This window comes from Oncorhynchus gorbuscha, linkage group LG24 (genome assembly GCF_021184085.1).
Source record: "Oncorhynchus gorbuscha isolate QuinsamMale2020 ecotype Even-year linkage group LG24, OgorEven_v1.0, whole genome shotgun sequence".
Lineage (NCBI taxonomy): Eukaryota > Metazoa > Chordata > Actinopteri > Salmoniformes > Salmonidae > Oncorhynchus > Oncorhynchus gorbuscha.
In genome coordinates, this window is record NC_060196.1 from 50875563 (window position 1) to 50901677 (window position 26115).

The following is a 26115-nucleotide window of genomic DNA, read 5'->3' on the forward strand; positions in this document are numbered from 1 at the left end:
TAAACCCATTGGACTTGGGGCTCTGGATACAGAGAACATCAACACATTAACATCAACAGGCCAGAGGATAAACCCATTGGACTTGGGGCTCTGCTGGGAGTTTACCTCATATTTAGATTTTTTTTATTCTGCTTTGCCACTAAAATCCTAATACACACTGACAACTAAAATATTGTGTTATTGTTATGTGTGTTGTTATTAGTATTATTTATTATTATTAATAATAATAGGGGATGGGGGGCAGTTAAATGAACCCCAAAAGGTTATTCTAAGATTGTTCGAGGAGCCATTAAAAGAAGAACCCTTTCCAAGGGTTATTTGAAGAACTTATAGGGGTCCCCCCACAGTTTCAATTTGAAGAACTTATAGGGGTCCCCCCACAGTTTCAATTTGAAGAACTTATAGGGGTCCCCCCACAGTTTCAATTTGAAGAACTTATAGGGGTCCCCCCACAGTTTCAATTTGAAGAACGTATAGGGTCCCCCCCACAGTTTTAATTTGAAGAACTTATAGGGGTTTCCCCACAGTTTCAATTTGATGAACCCCTAACCTAAAGGATACTCCAGGAACCTTTTTAGAGTGTATGAAAAATAATCTTTGATAGCCTATAGAAGAAGAATCTTTGATAGACTATAGAAGAAGAATAATCTTTGATAGACTATAGAATAAGAAGAATCTTTGATTGAAAATGATTTTATTTCAGTTTACTAAATGTTTTTTTTTTCATTATTTGTTTTCGTATCAGTTTTTGTTTACTACAATAACATTGCTCTAAACCATTATTTGCTGGACAGGCTAGGCCGAAAAGCACTGTCGATCTGTAATCTGTAAATGACTATGAGAGGAGCACCGATGCTTTAATCAATCCAATTTCATCAGATCAGTGCAGATTACTTCAAATGTATACATTTTGAGTATTCAAACAGAGCCAAATACTTACCCTGTTCTGTCCCTCGTCTTCTTGGGTATATGGTGAACTGATTTTAGGCAACGTCTACCGGATCTGTTCTTAACCACTGAGCGGCGCTAAATCAACATTGCGTAAATTAAACTCGTGCACCAGCCGGCCGTCTGTGCTCTAGCAATTCGAGCCTGCGGGGATGAGGTTACCTAGAAGTCCACAGTGGGATGAATGTAAACAGGTAGATTATCTTGTGTAGTGTACATGCAACACTGCTGCATACTTTTTCTCGAAGCCTTTGTGACCCAAATATCACAATTCTATTTGAATACAAAATGTTACTTTGATTATGCAAGATGAAATATTAGAAATTACTATTGTCAGAGGCAGTGGATGCATTGAAAAATATGTTTACAAGCACAAAATAATAATTTAACAAACAATTGTAAACAGGCATCTGTATTCATGTACTTTTAGGGCTATTTGATTCCTAGACTATTGTTAAAAGTATAGGTCTTTGGTTGACAATGACTTATAAAACATAGTTAGGATGATTAAATAAGTTACTTGAATGCTGGCAGGGTCTTTGCATTCTCTTGGTTGAAAATGACATGTGAAATGAAAAGTTAAGTACTCTAACCAAAAACACAAAACAAATCAATCATTCAACGCCAACATCATTTAATGATATTATCATTATAAAACATGAAAGCACTTTAGTCATTGAATGGTGTTTGGGAACATTGGACATGCTTTATTTCAGAACTTTTCACAATCGATTTAAACATCTCACATATACAAAATAGGTACAATAAACTTTGTGGTTTTTTTCTTTTGAGAGAGAGAGGCCGCCTAAAATCCATTCAAAATGGATGAAATAATGTGCTGTCAGCATGAACACTGCATTGAAGGGGGAATTGAAGGAGAAAAATGGCTGAATAAAAACAAATCAAAACTTCGAGACAAAAATGAACAAAAAAATGTTTTTTTTTTTTAAACGGTCAAAACCAGACAAACATCAGACCAGACTTAGGAAATTCCACCTGCTTAAAATGGGGTTAATCAGGGGGGACCTGTGCAAGACTCAGTCAATACAAAGAAACACAGTAAGAATGAGAGTGGTTTCCTGCTCCTACACAGCTGGATGTTTAGCACCATAGGTCTCTGCTTCAAGTAATTCAGCACCTTTGACACAGGACGGAGCTTGAAGGTGTAGAACTCGTAACTTCTAGGTTGTGGATCAGACAGGTTCTCAATATTTTTTTTCAAAAAAAAACAGGCATGAGGTAGCTTCAACCTTTTTTTGTAATATTTGTGGTTTTAAACCTCCTCATTGGAAGATATACAAAGACCACAAAGTGATGCATACGTTCAGCGTTTTTATTACACTTCTTTTATTTTTTACAAAATGATGACATGTCCCACAACATGGTGTTTTCCCGCGTCTCTTTGGGCTGCTGTATTAATTTGCATTGCACAACGCTCCGTTCAGTCCATTGGTCCTCTCCGATAGAGCCCAGTTTAAGCAAGTGGATGCGCAGTGGAAAATCAGCATTCAGTATAAAAACAACACAGAAAGAAGGGCAGAGATTCTTTTTTTCTTTCTCTCTTTTTTTAATTTATCATAAGTCCATTTATTTGAAACAGACTGGGCCAATGTCCAAACCAAACTCTTGATCAGCTCCACCAATGTCCAAAGGTGCAATGTCGAGGATGGGCAGGCGAGATGGTTTATTTGTTCTGTATTCAATGACTGTCTTGCTCCACTGGCCAGTGTGTCTCTGCAGAGGTAGGACAAAAGGAGAAACCATGTATCAGAATAGTGCACCCACTCAGTATATCAAATCGTGAAAACATACAAATGCTTCACTTACAATAATACCCTAAAGTAGCCCATGATACTTTAAATAGTCAGATTCACAAATTCTTTCACTAACCAATAAGTTACAGAAAACTACCCTGAGCCTGAGTTTAACCCTTCCACCATGCACTGCATCTATTTGTGTGAGTGAGCACAGAGAGAACGAACAAAGCTATTATCCAGACATTGCGGTGGAAATGGAAAGGGGACTTACAGTGCACCCGTCCTCCAGAACGTTGAAAGTGAAGCGACTGTTGCCCTCGGCACTCAGCTCCACGTCGTTGGAGCCCTGCAGGAGCACGGCCTTCTTCAGGTTGCCGTTCTCGCCGTCCATGTACGCCACGCTGTTCTTGCAGTGGTACGTGATGTTTTGGGTGGCCTGGTTGGCCAGGAGACGCATGAAGGCCAGCTGAGTGGCCATGCTCTGGGGGCTCAGGGTCTCGTCATTGTACGCAAACTGTGAAACAACATAGGAGGAATTAAGACAGGATCAGTGTAAAGATAGACTCAAGCATTTAGAAAAAAAAACCTTGATGAAAAAGCATATAGATCGATGTCTGATGATCTCCTTAAAATGGAACCAATACAATCATGTTAAGGGTAGTGGATATTAATGTAAGCCAAACATATGGTTCAATACTATACTAGTAAAACATGCCTCAAATCAGACTGGTGTGCCAATCAAATCAATGTGTCTTCCTGATGTTCAAACTGTCCGCTCTTGTCATTAGAATCAGTGCAGGTTCAGTCTGCTTACCTCAGTACCACCGTTAATAGTCTCTCCGAACCAGACGTGCTTCTTGTTCTCAGAGCTCCTGTACCAGTTCTTGCGGGCGATGCTCTCTGGGTGAGGGTGGATGCAGGTGTGTCCGGTGGAGAAGTCGCAGTGGGCCTTGATGGCGTCAGCGATGCAGCCCTGGTTGGGGTCGATCCAGTAGAAACCTGCAGTGGAGGACAAGAACGAGACACATTGATTAGCACTGATAATGCTAATAACACTATTATTACTACTTTCACTTTGTTTAGGTGTTGTTTAAGTTTCAGGTTCGACATGATATTGTATATTTTATGAGTTTATCGCTCAAGGACAGTATTGGTAGTGAAATGTAGAGTGATAGATAAAGAGGTGGAAAGTTGTTGAGACTCAAAGGATGTAGATATTTTATTGGTTAAAAGAGTATGATGGTTCTAAGGCACCTCAGTGAGTCAACCAATCAATAAAGAGATAGACAGAGCTGTGTCTGTGGTACCAACTCACCACTGCTCCATTCAGGGTGGCTGAGTTTGATGTCTCTGCAGGTACGGGCGGGGTTCTTCTTGGAACCCTCGGGGGTGAGCAGGTTCTCGATCTGGGAGTTTAGGGACTTGATGGTGGCGTCCACCTCGTAGTCCTTGGCCCTGAGAGAGGGCTGGTCAGCTCTGTACTCATCATATCCACCAGACTGGTCGTATCCACCACCAGCAGGACCTGCGGGTCCAGGAAGACCAGGAGAGCCGGGGGGACCCTGTGGGCGAGAGAAGAGAGTTAACAACCTCAACCTTGGTCAAAAGTCACTACAAGTGTAACTTGTATTTGTGAAGTTATGTTTAAGCTGTTAGCCTAGATACATGTTAGCCTAGATACATGTTAGCCTAGATACATGTTAGCCTAGATACATGTTAGCCTAGATACATTATGTGTTTGGATGTGAACAGCTAGTATCTGCCTTCACACAGAGCTTATTAGATCATCCCTCTTTGTCAGCCATACTGTGGCTTTTATCTGACTGACTGGCTGACTGACTGACTGAGGCAGGTGTGAGTACTAGATATACTCACAGCAGGTCCGAGATGTCCAGGGGAACCACGGTGTCCAACAGGTCCGATAGCACCATGACCTCCAGCTCTACCATCCTTACCAGGGGGACCATGGGGTCCGGCAGGGCCCTAGAAACAAGCAGAGGGAGATGACAAGGACAGTTGTCAATACATGCCTTTTATCTGTCTAGTTGGAGGAAGATACAATGGAGGGAGTTTGATGTGGATAGCACAGGTTACTTACTCTGGGTCCAGCAGGTCCAGTGATACCAGCAGAGCCAGTCTCACCAGATGGTCCCTGGAGGGAAGAGATATGGTTAGATTAGAGACCTTAGGGGTAGCTACAGAATACTGCAGGGGCGGGATATGGTAAGATAGTAGACCTCAGGGGTAGCTACAGCATAAGAACATTGTCATACAGTAAATTATTCAGATTTTTACGTGACGTGGAAATAAAATGGAGGTGATACAAACTTGGGGATATGGGCTATTTCCAGATATGAGATTAGATTAGATTATGTTGGATGGATGGATGGTTGATAGACAGGAGGGTCAGAGCAGTCATCATGACTTACGTTTGGTCCGGGCATTCCCTGGAGACCACCATGTCCACGCAGACCCTTCATGCCTCTGTCTCCTTTCTCTCCAGCCCCACCCTTCTCTCCACGGGGACCAGCGGGGCCCTACAACACAAGGAGACAGAACCATAACAGACATGCGTTATTTCATATCGACCTACAGTATAGACACAATTAGGCTACAGCGATGTATTATGATAGTTAAAATGATTAGACAAGTCTTAACTCAGCTGTCCGAGTCAAGATGAGGTTGGATAAGGTACTCACGGGGGCACCACGGGCACCAGCAGCACCGACGGGACCACCATTTCCAGTTGGGCCCTAGAGAGGAAGAGAAGAAGATTAAGAGATGGAACCACGGTAACAGTACCTTTGTGTAGTGTCTGTTTTATGTGAATATGAACTTACAGACTCTCCACGGTTTCCAGGTCTGCCGACGGCGCCGGAGGGTCCGTTAGGTCCGGGTTGACCAGAGCTTCCAAGGGCTCCAGGAGAACCAGGCTCACCACGGTCACCCTGCAAGGGGGCAAGGTTCAAGGTTCAAAGTTGAAAGTTCAAGACATTGTTTCAACTGATATGAAGGTCCATTCATATGAATGTTTCATGTTCCTGTGATGTAAAATGGAATCTGTAACCTGTAAAATTGAATCAGCTTCCCCTCTCCCAATCCTAACCTTAACCATTAGTGGGGAAAATGAAAAACTGACCCCCAAATCAGGGTCTAGGGGCAACTTCACCCTATACCACACATGAGAGAGGAGTGTACCTTGAAGCCAGCAGCTCCGGGACGGCCAGGAGGTCCATCGTTGCCAGGGCTACCCTGTGGGGTGACAAAATAGCATGTTAATTGACAAAATAGCATGTTAATTGACAAAATAGCATGTTAATTGCGCTGCCATGTGAACTGCATGTGAACTGTAATTTCGATTTTGAGCCATATGTTTACTTACAGGCTCTAAGTACTTGTTTAACAAATCAATGAATGAATGAATCAATCAATCCTTACCTCACGTCCAGCCTCTCCCTGAGTACCAGTCATACCGGGCATGCCAATGTTACCAGCGGGACCACGGGGTCCAGAGGCACCAGCAGGTCCAAGTCTACCAGGCTCACCCTGAATGGCACACAGTATCACAGGATCAACACAGTACAAATACATACCATAGTACCAGTCAATGTACTGTATCCATAACTCATCAATGGATTGCAACGCAGACTGATATGGTTGTATGGGCTGCACTAGTCTGGAATAGCCTGTCATTTTCAAGAAGTGTGATTTAGCCCATTTTGGATCATTCCAATATTATATGCCAAATAGCACATTTTCCAGAGCTTTTTTATGTTCTGCAGTTGGATGTGTCTGCTAAGGCAGTTTGAATAATATTTTGAAATAACAGAAGGTGTGATGTTCTCACCACAGCACCAGGACCACCAGGAAGACCCTTGTCACCACGGGAACCAGGCAGACCAACGAAGCCAGAGGGTCCGAGCACACCTTGGGGTCCAGCGGTACCAGGAGCACCCTGAACAGGGACAGGAGATCAGGAGGTGAGAGTGGAGAAAAGCAGAGAAAGAAACTCTATCACTTCCCCCTATCACCAGTAGTGGTGAATGGGGGTGTTTTGTTATGCAGCCCAAACAATGTAAAATGCCTTGAGACCAAATGAAAAGCTAGCCTGGTCCCAGATCTGTTCTGTGCTGTTTTGCCAACTCCTATGGTCCCATTGCAAAACAGCACAAACAGATCTGGGACCAGGCTAGTGAAAGGCATGACATAAATCTCATCCATTCTTGAGAAGAAGCCTCAATGGGAGCTATGAAGACTTACGGGAGGACCGCTCTCTCCAGTGGGTCCCTTGTCTCCAGCGATACCAGAGGGCCCAATTTGTCCATGCTCTCCCTGAGGTCCCGCGGGACCAGAATCACCACGGAGACCACGAGGGCCATCCTTACCAGCGGGACCGGCGGAGCCAGGGGGCCCAGAAATACCCTGTGTGTAGGGAAGAGGACGGAATAAGTGGTTATTGAGGGGAAAAAAGAGAGAGGTGTGTGTGTGTGTGTGTGTGTACTTACAGCGGGACCGGGGCCTCCAACTCTACCGGCAGCACCAGGGAAACCAGTCAGACCCTGAAGAGAAAGAACATAGGTCAAAGGTAGAAAGCAGCCAAGGTCACTGGGTCACAGAGAGATGGGGTGTCGTTCACAGGCGGCTAGTGGCACCTTAATTGGGGAGGATGAGCTCATAGTAATGGCAGGAACGAAGTCATTGGAATGGTATGAAACACATAAAACAAATGGTTTCCATGTGGTTCATTCCATTGACTCCATTCCAGACATTATTATGAGCCGTCCTCCCCTCAGCAGCCACCTGTGGTGTCGTGTGTGTGTGATATCAGTGACAGTACTTACAGAAGGTCCAGCATCACCACGACCACCAGGGGGGCCAGCGGGTCCACTAGCACCCTAGACAAGAAAAGTCAGTAAATTATATCATTCCCAGTAAGGATTTACAGTACATGTCTGTGTGAATGGATATAGTTGATTCCAGTTGAAGATAACATTTCTGAGTGAGACTTACAGAAGGTCCAGATTGGCCAGCAGGTCCAGAAGGGCCGGCGGGGCCGACATCTCCCTTTCCACCAGCGGGTCCTTTCTCTCCTCTAGGTCCAGTCTGACCATCAGAACCCTGCATGGAACACAAAGACACGGGTCAGAACAGAACAAGGGCCGCAGCAACACAAGGTAGTGTGTGTGTTGGCACGCGTACATAAAATTGAACACATGTTTGAGGGTATACGTCTCCATGTTAAAGAAAATCACTATATTCTGATGCATACATGGGACATGTTTATGTGTGGTTTCAGGGTATCAACTGAAGCAGTACTTACAGGGGGCCCGGCAAAGCCAGGAGGTCCGGCAGGTCCACCCTCTCCACGCTCTCCCTAAAACAGAGCAGGAACATGATAGGGTTGACTGGTGTTTTTGGGAAGGCATTCTGAATAGTAGATCATGTTAGTCCTTAATTCCTTTGAAGTGTGATAATGTGTTATATAAGTAGTTGTAGGTACTTACACTGGGTCCACGAAGACCAGCAGGTCCGGCAGGGCCGAAGGAGCCAGACTCACCCTGAAAGAGAGCAAAGATGGAGAATGTAAAGGGTGAATCAACCCAAAAATCTGAAAAGAATCAGCTTGGAAGCTCAGATGGGTTCTGTAGCTCAGTTGGTAGAGCATGGCGCTTGTAACGCCAGGGTAGTGGGTTCGATCCCCAGGACCACCCATACGTAGAATGTATGCACACATGACTGTAAGTCGCTTTGGATAAAAGCGTCTGCTAAATGGCATATATATGGCATATATAGATGTAGAACATTTCTCCATGGTCTGCATAACTGATCAATGAACCCTAGCCTTTCAAGTTCCACAGGATATCCAGTATTCAAGCTGAAGCGTATTAATTACCATTTGTTTCCAAAACAATGAGTTGCCATATCCTGGCAGATGAATTTGAAGTGTGGTGGTGTATAATAGAGTAGGTGTCCAGGCAGTGTTGTGTCTTCCAGGGACATGTCCAGTAGGCACAGCACAGAGGAAAACGTTTTTGAAACAGGGAGGTACTTTTTCAATCAGAAATGTTATGTTTTGTTTTCTGATGCAAATCGTAAAACAATATATTGGCGCTATGGTGCAACATCCTGACCGTGACACAGGTTTCCATCATTTGAAGATGACATCAGCTGTTTGGACCTTGGCAGTGTGCTACTGAAAACTGTCCAGCAAATGGCAACGTTGAGGTTCTAGATTCAGAAGCTGTGGCAGGTGGGTCAGTGCTATCTGGAATCCTTGGGACATCCATACCCTAAACTAACCCAAACTCCTAACTTAACCATTACCTTAACCATTTCAAATTCCAGCTATATGTCATTTCCACTTCAATGGGGTAGGGACACTCCAAGGATCCCGGGTTGCACGGACCATGGCAGATGGGGCGCAACTAGTTCTTCTCTCTGGTCTGGACTAGAGGCCTTTGTTGTTGTCCAAATATTCAGAATGACCATACTCAGCAATATAGTCCATTCCATATCTTGATCAATTGTGAAGAGCCAAAGAGTCTTGAAGAAGCCTTGCTATTCCTGCTCTGTAGGTGAGTGAACGGTACTCCATCTTGGATGTGCATAATCGTTGACAAATCTTCCCTAAGTGAGCCCCACAATATTTCTCATCATCTGAACCAATGTGTTTCATTCATCCTTTGCTATCCTTTCATGTGTTGAGGACTAAGAGAGACGATATTCAGGCTGTTTACCTTTTCACCATTAGCACCGGAAGGTCCAGGGGGTCCACTTGGTCCGGCGGCACCCTAGAAAGAGACAAGGCACAAAGTCAGACTAAAACACAACAGAGACAGAATAACAATGTATTGGATGTTGTTTTCACTCTGAAATTGACCTAATGAGATGAGAGAGGAACTTACACGGGCTCCATCTCTTCCCATGTTACCCTCAAGTCCTCTGTGTCCACCCTCACCCTAGATTCGAAAGATGGGAAAACACATGTTAGTCACTCGTTTAAAATAACCATTATATATTATTGTTTTTAGTCAAGATCTATCACAGAAGATGCTGCATTAAGGCGAAGAATGTCAAATTCGCCCAATGTTTGTATTGTAAAATAACTATGAAGCGCTGCATTTCAAATCAGAAATGATCATTGACATCAATTACAGCTCTTATTCATCTTTTGTCTTGTGAAATGTTACTTTTTAAAATATGTTTACTTGCGGCATATTCTGGGGGACTTACCTTCTCACCCTTGGGTCCAGGAGTACCACCGGCACCGCGCTCACCGGGCATGCCACCGGGTCCTTGGTGTCCAGGGCCGCCAGCAATGCCGACAGAACCAGGCTCTCCCTGAAACACAGACATTGGTGAAGAATGGTTCCACCTATCAGAGCATCTCATGGAGCAAGACCATGAGTGGTTAGGAGCTTCATCTGACTGCAGTGCTTAAAAGAACAGTGGTGTATTTCTCATACAGAATCGGGTTGAGTCTTCATCAAAACCATACATTGGTACTACCAGATCTATTGTAGGGCCAGAAGATATTACAGACCACACAACATGACCAGGAAAAACTCTGGGCATTGTTTACAACAGTAATATGGTTCTAAGCCCTTCATGGAGCTGGGATCACCTTGCCCTATTTACAACAGTAATATGGTTCTAAGCCCTTCATGGAGCTGGGATCACCTTGCCCTATTTACAACAGTAATATGGTTCTAAGCCCTTCATGGAGCTGGGATCACCTTGCCACCATCGGGGCCTGGAGTTCCAGCAGGTCCACGAGCGCCGATGGCACCCTGAGATCCAGCAGAGCCAGCAGGACCAGAGTTTCCACGCTCTCCCTAGGAACAGACAGAGAGAGAGGGTGGCTGTCAGTATGTATACACTACAGGTGTGTGGGTGTGAGATGTATATAAAGATGTAAATGAGTGAACAGGATAATGTGCATGGCAACAGGTGTATGGTTGACCAGCTGTCAGAAGATCATATTAGTGGTCTGTGAGAGGTATTCATGAGTGGACATACCTTGACGCCAGCGGGTCCGGGGAGTCCCTGGTCTCCGTGCATACCCTGTTGAGAGATGAATGCTTTGTTAGTGCAAGATATTACATAGTAAGAATACTATTTGAATAAAGAGAATATACTGAAACGGAGGGAAAAGGAGGTAACATTTATCAACTAAAATTTGCTGTTAAGTTTGTGTTACAGGGTAAATGTATTTGTTTGAACTTTGTTATGGCTTTGTGGATGTAGGTTTGTGGAAGTGTTTATGTGTTTGTACAGTGAGTTTGTGTTACAGATCACAGGTTCTAGGTTGTTGCTCACTTGGTTGCCAGGTTTGCCAGCCTCTCCAGCAGGTCCAGCGGGGCCGGGCAGACCCTGGAAACCTGGTGCACCAGAGGGTCCCTGCTCTCCCTTCTCACCAGCGTTACCCTGTAGAAGAGGAGAGAATCAAGTTCAATAAAATCAAATGCAATTCACTGTAATATTAGATTCTCGTTCTTACTGTGTATTTAGAGGAAATAGTGTAGACTACTTACAACGACTCCAGCTGGGCCGGGGGCTCCATTGTTACCATCAGCACCTGGGCCGCCCTAAGCAGAGACAGGGAGAGCTAGGTGAAACACTGACATTGGCAGCAGGTGAATGATCTATGATACATGGTAGTTCAGTCAAAGTTCATTGAGGAAACACAACTCTTTTGTAATAAATGACTATAGATGTAGAGTAAGTAATACTTAGTATACTTAGCTTTTACCAACCGCTAATTTGAGAGATGGCTACCATAGTAGTAAATGAATGCCTTTAACAGTAGAGAGTTGATAATGTAATGACTGTTGTCTGATGTGGGGGTACTTACTCTCAGACCAGTAGAGAGTTGATAATGTAGTGAATGTTGTCTGATGCGGGGGTACTTACTCTCAGACCAGTAGAGAGTTGATAATGTAGTGAATGTTGTCTGATGCGGGGGTACTTACTCTCAGACCAGTAGAGAGTTGATAATGTAGTGAATGTTGTCTGATGCGGGGGTACTTACTCTCAGACCAGTAGAGAGTTGATAATGTAATGAATGTTGTCTGATGCGGGGTACTTACTCTCAGACCAGTAGAGAGTAATGATAATGTAATGAATGTTGATCTGATGAATGTTGTCTGATGCGGGGTACTTACTCTCAGACCAGTAGAGAGTTGATAATGTAATGAATGTTGTCTGATGCGGGGGTACTTACTCTCAGACCAGTAGAGAGTTGATAATGTAATGAATGTTGTCTGATGCGGGGGTACTTACTCTCAGACCAGTAGAGAGTTGATAATGTAATGAATGTTGTCTGATGCGGGGGTACTTACTCTCAGACCAGTAGAGAGTTGATAATGTAATGACTGTTGTCTGATGTGGGGGTACTTACTCTCAGACCAGTTGAGAGTTGATAATGTAGTGAATGTTGTCTGATGCGGGGGTACTTACTCTCAGACCAGTTGAGAGTTAATAATGTAATGAATGTTGTCTGATGCGGGGGTACTTACTCTCAGACCAGTTGCACCAGTTGGTCCCTTATCACCACCCTTGCCAGCCTCACCCTGGAGGGCAAGAATGAAGAAGAGACCATGGAAATGTCAGATGATCATCATTTCATGTTGGTTGACAGAATATACGAGCATATTCTGTCCATATTCTGTCCTTCAATTTCACTTCCTGTTTATTCTTTTGATCCTATTCTGCGATCCATATCACTTCCTGTTTATTAATTTGATCCTATTTTGCCCATATCGAAGTGCATCAACAACCCAGCTGTCTCTCTCACAGTCCAATCTCACGCTAGTAGATCAACTTCCTGGTTTTACTTCCTGGTTCTACTTACTCCAGGTCCCTTGGGGCCGGGGAATCCGATGTTACCGGGCTGGCCTCTGGGTCCAGTTGGGCCGGGGGGACCAGTGCGTCCGTCCAGACCAGCAGCACCCTAGAATAGGACACCAACCAACGGGGATCAGATATGGCACACAACCACTAGGTGCGTTTTAACATCGTCGGTGGATGGGGTGGGTTACTGTAACCATACCACCAATACCACGTAAGTGCTTAGAACCAATCCATTATCATGACCAGCAATTTCATTGTATTCTAATATTTTAGGATATACAGTATTTGAAAGGATGAATACTGGAGATGTGTTTAATTACTTACAGATGGGCCTTCCTTGCCTGGGGGTCCACCCTGTCCAGAGTTTCCGGGCAGGCCCTATTAACAGACAGTACTTGTTAGTCATTTAGCATCACAGATAGAGATCACATGCTATATTTGGTTCAGAGATTAGACAGAGAATCCATTACACATCTTATTGAAACATGATTGACAGGTGTGTCACACTTACTCTGGCTCCAGTCAGACCAGACTCGCCAGCACGACCGGCATCACCAGGGGCTCCACGGATACCACCAGGGCCGGTGGCTCCACGAGCTCCGGGCATACCCTGGCAGAGAGGGGAGGAGGAAGAGGAACCCATGAGTACAGAACAGTCACTATATTACAAGGTAAAATTCACTATTTTCGTCCTGCATTTGAACAACTTTCATCAATGTTAATAATATTTATTAAACACAATATTTTGGGAGACTTACAATGGGACCACCTCTTCCCTCCAGACCAGGCAGACCACGAGTTCCAGCACCTCCCTATGAGACACAAACAGACATGAGTCAACCATAACCACTCACCTGCACCGTATAGCAATACACCAAGACTGTACCCCCACACTGGGTCTGGTATGATATACTCACTCTAGCTCCACGCAGACCAGCGGGCCCGGTGGCACCAACCTCACCAGTTGAGCCTCTCTTGCCCTCCTCACCAGCGGGACCAGCGGGACCCTGGACACCAGAGTGACCCTGAAGGAGAAAGCAGAGACATTAGAGACTGCCACAAACACACACCATGTACTGACATAATGCTAAAGCATACCTATACTGCATAACAGCAGTAGTATGGATACTCACAGGCTCTCCCTTAGCACCAGAATCTCCTTTTTGTCCAGAGGGTCCAGGGTCACCCTGCATTCAAAGAGACACAGATACATGATCAATACCTCAATATTCATACAGATTGTGTTAGTAAAGTGTTGTTCAACTGCTTTTTAGGTCCAGCGGTACTCACACCAAGGCCTCTAGCTCCAGTGGATCCTTGAGGGCCCTGGGGGCCGGGACCTCCTCTTGGGCCGGGGAAACCAGGGGCTCCAGCAACACCGGGGAGACCCTAGAACACACAGGATGGAAGAGTGGTGAGTAAGAAGACAGCTGAAGTACCTACTGCATTAACATGATCATAACATTACCTAATCACATTACCATAATCGTACCCAATCACATTATACAACCACATGATCTAATCACATTACCTAATCACATTACCTAATCACCCAATATCCAATTGTGTCACTAGAACAGTTACTTATGGCTAGTATATCACTTCTATGTAATGTGGGAACAACTGAATTTATTTCTGTCCTTTCATGAATTCTAAAGCTAAAGCGATTCATTGTTGATGCTATTTGAGTGTGCTATTCGAGTGTGCCATTTGCTGATAAGTCAACTGCTGTGCTTCAATCATAACTCATATCATGCCTATATGAGTCCAAGGCTTAATTGAACAAGATTCTACATCTTGACCTTTGTCTCACACTAAATGACCTTTGGACTGTCAATCTAGTCTAACCACAATGCAACTATGGCCAGAATACTTACAGCAGCTCCCTTGGCGCCGTTGATACCATTGTTACCAGGGTTACCCTAAAAGGAGAGGAAAAGGAAAGAGAGAGTGTTACACACAAGTGTGTAGCGATGCCAAGAAACCAACCAACATGATAGAAAATATATATGACCCTTGGAGAGAGAGTTACAGTATGTATTTCAGGACCAGGTAACAAGAACATCAAGAGAGCCTCTTCAATATGACATATTTCACACTGTGATAATGTTGTAGTTTGTTGGTAGTGTATACTTACAACGGGACCGACGGGGCCAACGGCTCCATTAGTACCGGGCTCTCCTCTGCCTCCCTGAGGTCCGGATGGGCCATTGGCTCCAGCACCTCCGATCTCTCCCTGTTACAGTAACATTTTGACAGTCACACAATCCATTCAAATGGGTAATAAAATGTTTTATGATGTTATATAGATGTTTTATGGTATAGAAATCCCCATAGGAATACTATGTATGGAATCATTAGTTTGGTCAACATGATTGATTTACTGTCTAAACTAAAGAGACCAATCAGATTATCGGATAGTGATAACCAATTAGAGAATCATGATGGGTGTTGAGGAAGCTCTTTAGATGTGGTTCTACGGTTCCCAGAACTGGGAATCTTCTCTGGTGTCCACACTAATAATGTCCATGATATACTAAGGATTGTGATCATGAAGAAATGCTTTGGAGATGACCATGATGACATCCCTCACCTTGGGGCCAGGGGCTCCAGGGAAACCAGGGGGGCCAGCTGCTCCAAGAGGACCCTGGGAAACAGGAAATAGAGAGATGACAGTGAAATAGAGGTCAAGGGTTACAGAAAGTGTTGTAAGATGAAGCTACCCCTAGAAGCGGACGATCTAACTTCAGTTTTAGCATTTCCACCTAGATCCTAGATCAGATCTGGGCCTAAAGATTTTTGTAATCTTTTTTATTTAACTTGGCAGATACAGTAACTTCTACAGAGGGGTCACTCCTAGGTTATCCATAAGGTTAAGGGGTCAGAGATTATGGGGTCAAAGGAGAAGTAGCACTCACAGCAGGGCCGGCGGGTCCGGTGCTTCCATCAGCACCACGGGCACCAGCGGGGCCAGCAGGGCCGGCACGGCCTCTCTCACCATTCAGACCACGAGAACCCTGAGGTGGGGAAGAGAGGCAGAGAGAGAGTATGGTTGAGTACAAGTGTGTATTTATTTTTAAGTGCGTGTATATAGTAGATGATATATTACTGGTTGTACATTTGATTTCCCAACGAGGATAATACATAGTGATTGGTGATCAGTAGACAGTGAAGAGGATACAGCAAGTACTCATCTCCATTGTTTCCTTTGCAATCAGCTATGTGAACACAATGTATTTTGCACGTGACAAAGGGTAAAGAATCAATGTGAGGTACTTTCAGGCTCGGCTATGCAGGTGACATGTTCTATTAGTGATACATATGGCTCGGGCTAGCACCTGACAACATGCTAATTTTGACATTTTCCTCTTGGGAACAATATGATGAAAAAGAGAAGGGTGACAATGTGTGAACTTACAGCTGGTCCGGGGTTTCCGTTAGCTCCATGGGCACCTGTCTCACCCTATGGGAGAAGCGGGAGAACACGTATTCAGATGACAGGAGGTCATAGGTTACGAACGGTGTGAACACTGGATATATCTAGATTGGTAAACACGGTTGTAATAGAAACGTAATTCTCAGAGATTTATGTAGGTACTATGGTGAACAAGTGGTAAAACAAACACTGATATTTGAGTAACTGCTATCAATGTAGCGGGATTGTGACTAAACGTGCACTGAAATGTGCTACTGTATGTGAAATTCACTTTAAGGTGTTACAGGGTAGGTTTCCGGACCCAGGTTAATCCTATACGTCAAGTCAAAAGCTTGCACAATGGATCTCTCCATTGAAAGTGTTCTTTTAGTCCAGGAATAGGCCTAATCTGTGGCCTACAAAGATGAAAGCTAAATGTCTGTTACACCTCCTGTGCCATCTGTGGGATTTGACAGGGATAAAGGAATTAGGTTGTGATTGAGGAGGATGTACTGAGGCTGCAACATTACCTTAGCACCTCCTGAACCAGACTCTCCCTTGCGTCCATCCAGACCATTGTAACCCTGGAGCACAAAGAGAACAGGTTAGCATCCTGAGACAATACACAATTATTATAGTCTAAAATCAATTAACAGGAAACAAATAATCTCCCCCACCCCCTTATCGTTCAGATCATATTGATTCTCATGTTGATTATTTGGTGAGGGAATATTCATTTGAGTTTAATCTAGAGATCTCAGCCAATTGTATTCTGTTTGATGTAGGATGCATTTTCGCTCAGCTTCTCATGGGACAAAACTCCTAATTTCCCATCTTCCCGTCTTTTCTATAGACTATATCTGCATCTCACCAGAGCCACAGTGGGGGGGGATAGGGTGTCATTTGTGATGAGTACTACAAGGGAAGTGTGTGACCGGGTCACATTCAGTGGGGTGCAACATTACAGAACATCCAGATACAAATGTATTACGTAGAACAGCCATGTGGAATGGAGAATCATGTCAGCTCTATACAAGTAATCTCTATCTGTAACCGGGGATACTATATAACAGGGTTGTTGGGAGGTCATTAGGAGAGGCAGGGCCAGGCAGGTGTTTATGTAAATACTCACTCTGTGTCCCTTCATTCCAGGAAGTCCAGGAGTTCCGGGGAACCCACGAGCACCCTACAGAGGAGGGAAAGAAGAGGTTTTAAGTGATAACACTTTATGGATTCATGTATATTTAGTGTCAATGTATATTTTGTTAAAGTCTGTCAGCTCTGGACATTGCCCTTACCTGAGTTCCAGGGCCACCTCTGTCACCAGGCTTTCCAGGTCTGCCGTTGTTACCCTAGAATTGAACAGACAAGCTGCATTAGATGTGTATACCGTAGGTCCACTATCATGATAGCATGTGTCTGTATCATTTTAGTTATTAAACCAACAGTTAGACCAAAATAACACCAAGAATTTTAACGTTTTACTTACATCCTCACCGGGCTTGCCAGCGGATCCAGAAGGTCCACGAGCACCAATGGAGCCCTTGGATGAGAGAGATGTCAGAGGTCAGGGTTAAGGTCATAGTCAAATTATGTGTTCAGTGCTCTAGGTTGCCTTTCTGTGTAATAGTGTAGATGGCTTCATCTGTGTCTGTAGAGTTTAAATGGTTAACGCACAGGTATGAGAAATTAATATCTGTTTAGTCCAAATTGACTATGGGGTATCACTGGGTGGGGATGTGTTGGACTATAACTATACTACATGAGACAGTGTTGAAGATGTGGGATAAGGGGTAGAGGAGAGAGAGAGTAAGGGGATATGTATAGAGTTACATGCTGAGCTCTGATCAACCTGTTATAGAGAGAATGTTACAGTGGGTTACAGTTTCCATGAGAGAGTTATCTTACAGTCTGTCCGGGCTCTCCAGGCTCTCCAGCATGTCCTGTGAATCCTTGGGGTCCCTGTTGATGGGAAAATGACAAGTGAGTCGATTTATCCAAATTAGACATTGTTTTATTACTATGTGATCAGTTAGGTGTGATGAGTAAAACCAGGACTTATTCCATCCTGAACATGTGATCTGATCCCTAGTTAGGGGCTATAGTAGGGGTCCTAGTTAGGGGCTATAGTAGGGTCCTAGTTAGGAGCTATAGTAGGGTCCTAGTTAGGAGCTATAGTAGGGTCCTAGTTAGGGGTCCTAGTTAGGGGCTATAGTAGGGGTCCTAGTTAGGGGCTATAGTAGGGTCCTAGTTAGGAGCTATAGTAGGGTCCTAGTTAGGAGCTATAGTAGGGTCCTAGTTAGGGGTCCTAGTTAGGGGCTATAGTAGGGTCCTAGTTAGGGGCTATAGTAGGGTCCTAGTTAGGGGCTATTGTAGGGGTCCTAGTTAGGGGCTATTGTAGGGGTCCTAGTTAGGGGTCCTAGTTAGGAGCTATAGTAGGGGTCCTAGTAAGGAGCTATAGTAGGGTCTTAGTTAGGGGTCCTAGTTAGGGGCTATTGTAGGGGTCCTAGTTAGGGGCTATTGTAGGGGTCCTAGTTAGGGGCTATTGTAGGGGTCCTAGTAAGGAGCTATAGTAGGGTCCTAGTTAGCGGTCCTAGTTAGGGGCTATAGTAGGGTCCTAGTTAGGAGCTATAGTAGGGTCCTAGTTAGGAGCTATAGTAGGGTCCTAGTTAGGGGCTATTGTAGGGGTCCTAGTTAGGGGTCCTAGTTAGGAGCTATAGTAGGGGTCCTAGTAAGGAGCTATAGTAGGGTCCTAGTTAGGGGTCCTAGTTAGGGGCTATTGTAGGGGTCCTAGTTAGGGGCTATTGTAGGGGTCCTAGTTAGGGGCTATTGTAGGGGTCCTAGTTAGGGGCTATAGTAGGGGTCCTAGTTAGGGCTATAGTAGGGTCCTAGTTAGGGGGGTCCTAGTTAGGGGCTATAGTAGGGTCCTAGTTAGGGGCTAGTTAGTAGGGGTCCTAGTTAGGGGCTATAGTAGGGGTCCTAGTTAGGGGCTATAGTAGGGGTCCTAGTTAGGGGCTATAGTAGGGGTCCTAGTTAGGGGCTATAGTAGGGGTCCTAGTTAGGGGCTATAGTAGGGGTCCTAGTTAGGGGCTATAGTAGGGGTCCTAGTTAGGGGCTATAGTAGGGGTCCTAGTTAGGGGCTATAGTAGGGGTCCTAGTTAGGGGCTATAGTAGGGGTCCTAGTTAGGGGCTATAGTAGGGGTCCTAGTTAGGGGCTATAGTAGGGGTCCTAGTTCAGGGCTGTACTAGGGCCTGTAAGTTTTTCCTGGCCAGGTCACTGAGTCAGGAAAACCTCCTGGTCTTCATGTTGAGTTTATATGAGAAAAATAAACCACCTTGTGTCATTTGAGAACTACTTACAGGGGATCCGGGAGGTCCGTTGGGCCCTCTAGATCCCATCAAACCCTGAGGAGAGAAAGACAAAGCACATTGAAATCAGATCAAAGTAAAGTTACTGTACATGATCTTAATGTTCAATCAAAATGGACGTCCAATTCGGATATGAATCACTGCAGGGGGAATGAAATTGGAAAAATTTCAAACTAAAACGTTTGCTTAAAATAGCAGAGAAAGGCTGTGTGAAATGTGTGACATCTTATCCAAATTTAAATCTAAAATGATTTGGGAAGAAGAGGGATAACATTTGAAGAGAATAAAATGGTAATACATTATTAATGGTTACCGAATTGGTAACAGCAACAGATGAAGAAATAGATGAAGAAATAACTGCAGTGCACCTATTTTGTCCAGGGTTTGGTGTCATATGCTGGACTATGAAGAGGTTATGATGAGTTTTGTAACAGCTCATGATCTACAATGCAGTTTCTGGCTGAATCCCAGAAGAAAGCCTACTTCATAGGCACTGATAAGATTATGAAAGGATATCAGCTTCACGGTTACAACTCTACCTTGTCCTCCAATAGGCCAGGTGGAATTTTCACAACATTGCTTGCTTACATCCATCTTATCAGATCCATACAAATGCCTAGGGATCAGGGGCTAGGCAAGGACTAGTAACAAGGGAATAATGGCCTACGGGCTAAGCAGGGACAGTGCCAGTGCCAAGTAGGTAGGGCCTACAGGGTGTACCAACTGGTTAGGGGTGAGGGTTTAATTTGGGGTTAATTCAGGGTCTCTCTCTTGTGTTCGGGGGCCTCACCATGGGTCCAGGTCCGGGGTCGCTGCCTTTTCCTCCATCAAACTGAGCAGCAAAGTTCTGGCAAAACAAAACAGGGACACACATTATTATCACAGAAATGAACAATTAATAAAAGCCATGTTTGACAAAAGATAATGGTATAGTAGTCATAATTCCATTGGTTAATCCCAGAGGGTCCTGAGACATCAGAGTAGTAGTTCTTAGAGTCAACCATGATGAACCATACTGAACAATATTGACAAACTTTCCCAGTATTGAAAATTAGTCTAAAACTACATTTTAGTCTAAAATGAAATTCTCTGAATAAAAGGTAATTGGAACCTCCAATCACTTTGTGTGTGTAAGCCATGTTTATGATTTACAGTGTCAGGGGGTCATCATGTAGTCAAAGGTTCATAGGTCAACAGGGTATAAAGTCATAAGGGTATATGAGGTCATGGGGTCAAGACCACCCAATTGAACTCATCCCTAGAGAGTACTAGGTAAGTATTCAAGGGACACTCTGAACACTTTTACAATGGCTAATTTGAAAGAGGAACCAAGTGCCATGCCCCGGTAACAAACCAAAACAGAGGAGTTTTGTTGGTCACACTTAGTGTTACAAATGTCCTCCATTTTTTTGGGAAAAAATTGCCAGCCAGTGAAAACATTTGTTACAGAACTGTCAGACATTTCATGTGTGACTAAAACATGCTTGTTTTTAGAGTGAGAAAATGAGGGACATAATGATATCGCTGAACTTACTCCTCCAAGTCCAGGGGGACCAGGGGGCCCGGCAACGCCGGGGAGTCCATCTTTACCATCTCTTCCATTACGGCCTTGGGGACCCTGAGAGAGAGATAGAAACAACTTATTATTTAAAGAAATGTTTCAGCTAAAATACTTTACATTCTATACATATTCATGCTGTAATTCCGCTGGAAATGTCCTTCATCCTCTGCTGTTTTTTATGATGACTTTCTATTTTTGTTTTCTGTTGTGATGTTGCCCAGTCCTGCAACATGCTGGAAGTGCTGTATTGTACACTATAGAAAATGGGAAAACATTCTCCATTATTAGATAAGCAGAATTATTTCAAAATGACTACAATTTACAAAATGATCTATAATTGATCTATAGCCATTTTAAAATCATATGTTATTGCTTATATGTTATAATATATCTGGGTAAAAATACAGCCAATAATATCGTTGTCAACATCGAGGATGTAGGCCTCTGTGCCATGTGATCAAGGGGTGTGGCCACAACGGGGTCAAAGTATCTCATGTAGCCCTCTCAGAAATGTACATTTAAACAAGCATAGTAACTTGCAGACACCTAACATACAACATCTAAACACCAAAGGGGACAACTGGGTTCTTTGCTTACCCTGTTACCTCGAGGTCCTTTCTCTCCCGTTGGGCCCTGTGGTGGGAAAATATCTTAATCAGACAAACCACTCAAATAAACATTTTAAAAGCATATCAGTACTTCTAGCAAAGCTGGTCAGACCCTAATCTCAAATAGTTTGAGTGGACTTTTTTCCTTTAATTAACATTGATGCAATCTATCTTTTGGTATTTTTTTCATTAATCCAATGTTGATCATTATGATGATGTGGCCAGTGACACTGCTTTTTGAAAGCCCAATATCTTGAAAACTTAACTGCTGACATGTAAAACATTTTGGGACTGTATCAACAGTGGATTAATGAAAAAAATATATATATTTTTGGAGTGGATTTTTCCTTTAATTGATTTCAAGCGTTAGCAGTCTATGTGTCATAATGTGTACATAAACAAACTTGACCTTACAGTTTGAGGACAAGCATGTTAACACATGCTTGTCCTCTCACTTGACCTTTGACCTTTGAGTAATCCTGAGCCTCAAAGTTTAGATATGCCACACTTTTCAATACTAGTAAATGACACATAAGAACATGTTCTCACCTTGAGTCCCCCCTAAATAGAAAAGATGATAAATAAATGTAAGATTTATTTATTCAGTCTTTCCTACATTTCTTATGTCATTCAAAGTGTAAGCTATATCAACCGTACCTCACTTTTCTCATCTTTTTTTTCCAACAAAGCATATTAGTTGCCAGTGTCATAACACAGTATTGCATGCATAAGTGTATATTATAAGTCACATGCTTGTGCAAATAACTATATCAAACAGATAACAGCACATAAAGATATAATATCATATTAAGCACTATTGCAGAGAGATGTTTAAAGGTGCACTATGGGGCTGGGTCAGTGATCTAATGCCAAATCCAGATTGATGTTGCATGGCAGTAGGCTATGCAGGTGTATAGGCAAATCAATCAATCTTAATCAATTCACATAGAAACACTGCCCCTTTAAAGCCTCAGAATGCCAATATAGAGCTGCGAAACAATATCCAGGTGAGCAATTTGTCGCAATCTCAACTATAACAGACCATTTTAAACAAGCAATACTTCCTTTATACTGTAAAAACAAATCTGATATAATACAGACCAAATCCAGGGGCCGTGTTAAACAAAGCTTCTCATAGTAGGAGTGCTTATCTAGGATCAGGTCTTACCTTCCACGTAATTGTATTCATTATTATCTAAAGTGCTAAACTGATTCTAGATCAGCACTTCTCAGAGACTTACTGAATATGGGCCTGGAATGTATCAGCCATTTTTAGCTTTCAAACCTCTTCCTGATCCTATTAAAGGGCCCGTTGTGCCCAGCGGCCCCATGGGTAAACCAGCACCAGCACTGGCAGTTTTAACGGTCACTGACACCACCCCTGACCAATAGGAGCCTCACCTATTCATTGGCAGCAAATGAAGAAAAAATAACCCTCTTCAGAGGCAGCCTAGAAATCGAAGTGAAATACTCCGCTATAGTTGAGATCGCTCATATTGTCGACAGAGGCCACTTTCACCGAATATTAGCTGGAATTTGGAACCAACAGATAAGATGCAAAAGGTAAAATCTCTTCTAAAAGCTGTTTTGATAGATAATATCATGCACATGTACTAACCGCTGTGATGTTTCAACGAGGAGGAGGAGGAGGGGAAAGGACATACTCAGTTAGAACATGATAACAATCATAGTAAAATAGTTTCTGGAGCAGTCTAAATTCTCTCTTATTTTGACGCATTTGTCTAATGCAAAATGCCTTATTTTCCTTTGTAGATAGCAAAATAACTGTTGTTATTTGTTTCCAGAATATACACAAAGATTAGAATGATAAGCTTCTAAACGGTAATCTGACAAAAACAACCAAAACCTATAAAAGGTGAAAGGTAACAAAGCTGTCCACGTCAACAACAACATTGGGTCATATATTGGCCTGAAGTAGTTACTCAAATTCAACAGCATCCATCTTTAGGGAAAATAAAAATATTCAAATAGGACTGAATTATATTTAATGTATTGTTGACAACTTCTCACTGACTGGAAATGTCAGTGTCATTTAGACACTTGCCAACCAGCCAGCCAGTGAGAAGTGTTTACAGTCTTCAAAGGCCTGTGTATCCACATCCCCTAAGGAAATCTATTTGTGATGGAGAGAAGACCACAAGTAAACCTTGTGTAATTAGGTACTGTATATGAATGTACTGCTAGAAATTAAGTGATTAGCACTCACTATAGTATACCTAAGTAAATTATATCCCATCATATGCTATCCTATGCTTTTGTATTGCATCATTGCCTATTATCTACTCTGTATAGCAGGGCTGCCCAACCATCTTCCTGGAGATCTACAGTCCTGTGGGGTTTCAGTCCAACCCTAATTTAACACATTCTACTAATTAGCTGCTCAACAAGACCTTAACTAGCTGAATCAGAGATGCTAAATTAGGTTTGGACTGAAAACCCACAGGACAGTAGACCTCCAGGAAGAGGGTTGGACTGAAAACATACAGGACAGTAGATCTCCAGGAAGATGATTGGACTGAAAACCTACAGGGCAGTAGATCTCCAGGAAGAGGGTTGGGCAGCCCTGATGTATAGCAACTTGATTTTGAGGAGTCTAAATTACTACATTTTGGTCTAAATTACATTGTCAATGGTTCTGAAGAACTATCATCTTATGTTGCTTGTTATGACCTAGGCGTTTCCTGTTTAGGCCTCAGTGGTGTCCTCATTATGATGCGGCATAACAACCAGTCCCTCTACATTTGGTCCTGCTCTGCTGATGTATTGGCATCGCACCTCCTCTAAAATACTGCGTTGTAATGTCCTTGCGTGGCCACTAGATAACGCATTTGGACACTTAAAAGAATATCATCACGGAAAAAAATGTTTTAACTTATATTACTTGTATATACAAGGAAAATGTAATTTGTTTTACTTGAAATTAATGCTCTTAATTCTTATAATACTAATATTAACTATATTTAAATGAAATAGCTCTAAACCTCTACACAAGGCCGTCTCTTTCACAAGGCCTAACAAATAGGTCATAGCTTGCACTATGTTACTCAAGAATATGTCAAAATAATTTTGGGATCGAAAATCTATACTTTTGTAAAGATCTATATGTATTTCTATAGAAAATATATCTTGGAGGGTTGATGCCAAAGGGGATGCTGTTAAATTGACCACCAGGGGGCGACGTTTCAATTCCCTATAATAAAAGTTCATTCCCTGGACTCTGGACAGTATGTACAACGCCCCAAACTTTTCATCCTAGGAGTTTAAATATACATTCCAATTGTAGTCTAGATGTTCGCAGTTCCATTGTTCTAAAAACTATTCAAAGACACTACATTAACAACTTTAAACGATTCTTTCAAGCCTGTGATAACGTTCTCATCAGTGCGTTTCTCTGACTAATCAATTGTATCCACGGAAAAAGAATGAAGAATCCACCGAAATGACCAGGATCCGATCGGTTTTATACAGCCAGAGGGAAGCCCTCAAAATAACTTTTAGTGGTCCTCTGGTTATTTCCAAGTAAGTTCCATATAAAAGCCAAGCATAAGCGCTGTAAGGTCCTCCTGAACTCTTAAAACAGGACAAAAATCCTCGGTAAAAGACAAAAACATATCAAACTTACATTGGCATGATGCTAGAAATGAAGTTACTGCAAGCAGCAACAGAATCCGGTTATCCACAAAGCTGAGCATGTCTAAGCAGACATGCAGACTCCTTGTGCTGCAGTGCCCTGTTTAACTACTTCAAGCAGGCATACAGTTGTGGTGACTAGAGTAACTCCAAGCTCGGAAACCTGCTGCCGTGATGCTAGAATAATACAGACCAATCAGTCCTATTTATATGGCAGGAGGTTCCTTTGTCTGCGTGTCAACAGTCAGCCCTCGGACCAATAGGAGAAGTGAAATCCTATACGACTCCCATCCCATCCCATCCCCAATAAGTCATGTGGTCCTACATCTCCAGCCTTCTCCCAGAAACGTTGGCAATGCTTCGTCGATGATGACGAGTGCATCGTTTTAATTAGATCCATTCTTGAGGACGTGGACAATGTAGACGTTTAAAAAGGAGTAAGAGCTGCATTTTTTTCTCAGACTTTTTGTAAGGTGGTTCATCACACTGGACGTGTAGCCGAGAAAGAAAGGGTTGTTCAGTACGCCGGAGCTTGGTGAGGGCACGTTGGCCATCCGACTGTCATCTTCTGCTTTGCCCGGGTCGGGTCTGACGCGTAGGCCAAATCTGTCCAGTGCGGTGCGCGCAGGAATGCGCCCTGCATCTCTGTCGGTCGGATTTAAATAATAAAATGCCATACAGGGAGAGGACGCAGGAGATTTTTCTGGTTGTAAAAATCAGCTATTTTTTCATGGACTATTTGTACTCCAAGTTTGACTTTTTAAACCCCCCAAGCTTTACGCATTATCACTATTTACTGTTTTGCACAATCATTTCACTGACTTCACACACAGGCCTCTCCATGACTGTCGACATTGTAAAGCTTCTAACATTTCTAAGTGAGTCCTAATGAATATAAAGAAAGCATTTTTCATTCATCAAGACAAACATTTTATATATTTATCTGAGTGAATA

At 43.2% G+C, this 26115-nt stretch overlaps 1 protein-coding gene across 3 annotated transcripts; it reads right to left on the reverse strand.

The window, feature by feature from the left end:
* Window positions 1-1629: 1629 nt before the first annotated feature.
* On the reverse strand, window positions 1630-25345 carry col1a2 (collagen, type I, alpha 2). 3 transcript variants are annotated; one of them, XM_046327169.1, is made up of 50 exons: window positions 25154-25345; window positions 23129-23130; window positions 22060-22071; window positions 21500-21535; window positions 20876-20959; window positions 20132-20188; window positions 19333-19377; window positions 17881-17934; window positions 17462-17515; window positions 17271-17324; window positions 17105-17158; window positions 16503-16556; window positions 15976-16020; window positions 15476-15574; window positions 15151-15204; window positions 14695-14793; window positions 14435-14479; window positions 13848-13946; window positions 13691-13744; window positions 13475-13582; window positions 13316-13369; window positions 13069-13167; window positions 12882-12935; window positions 12559-12657; window positions 12224-12277; window positions 11240-11293; window positions 11025-11132; window positions 10725-10769; window positions 10442-10540; window positions 9939-10046; window positions 9611-9664; window positions 9443-9496; window positions 8210-8263; window positions 8026-8079; window positions 7716-7823; window positions 7547-7600; window positions 7211-7264; window positions 6966-7127; window positions 6553-6660; window positions 6144-6251; window positions 5904-5957; window positions 5546-5653; window positions 5405-5458; window positions 5135-5242; window positions 4804-4857; window positions 4581-4688; window positions 4021-4267; window positions 3520-3704; window positions 2977-3219; window positions 1630-2682 (listed from the first exon to the last, which is right to left on the reverse strand). In XM_046327169.1, exons 1-50 carry the CDS (start codon window positions 25221-25223, stop codon window positions 2536-2538), a joined length of 4071 nt encoding a protein of 1356 aa, XP_046183125.1. In that variant the 5' UTR covers window positions 25224-25345; the 3' UTR covers window positions 1630-2535. The 3 variants fall into 3 exon arrangements, with proteins under 3 accessions (XP_046183125.1, XP_046183127.1, XP_046183126.1); XM_046327171.1 differs by lacking the exon at window positions 7547-7600; XM_046327170.1 differs by lacking the exon at window positions 22060-22071 and having other exon boundaries at window positions 25154-25344.
* Between the last annotated feature and the right edge of the window lie 770 nt (window positions 25346-26115).

What these genes read in the sequence shown, in the direction of transcription:
- col1a2 (XM_046327169.1), bottom strand. Translation starts at nt 25,223, where the DNA reads ATGCTCAGCTTTGTGGATAACCGGATTCTGTTGCTGCTTGCAGTAACT. An exon ending in CTGGTCTTCGTGGACCCAGT is followed by an intron (nt 8,080 to 8,209) that starts GTAAGTACCTAC and finishes GCTCTGTTTTAG; the next exon opens with GGAGAGCGTGGAGAGGGTGG. An exon ending in AGGGAGAGGCTGGACGTGAG is followed by an intron (nt 5,958 to 6,143) that starts GTAAGGATTGAT and finishes GTCACCCCACAG; the next exon opens with GGTAGCCCTGGCAACGATGG.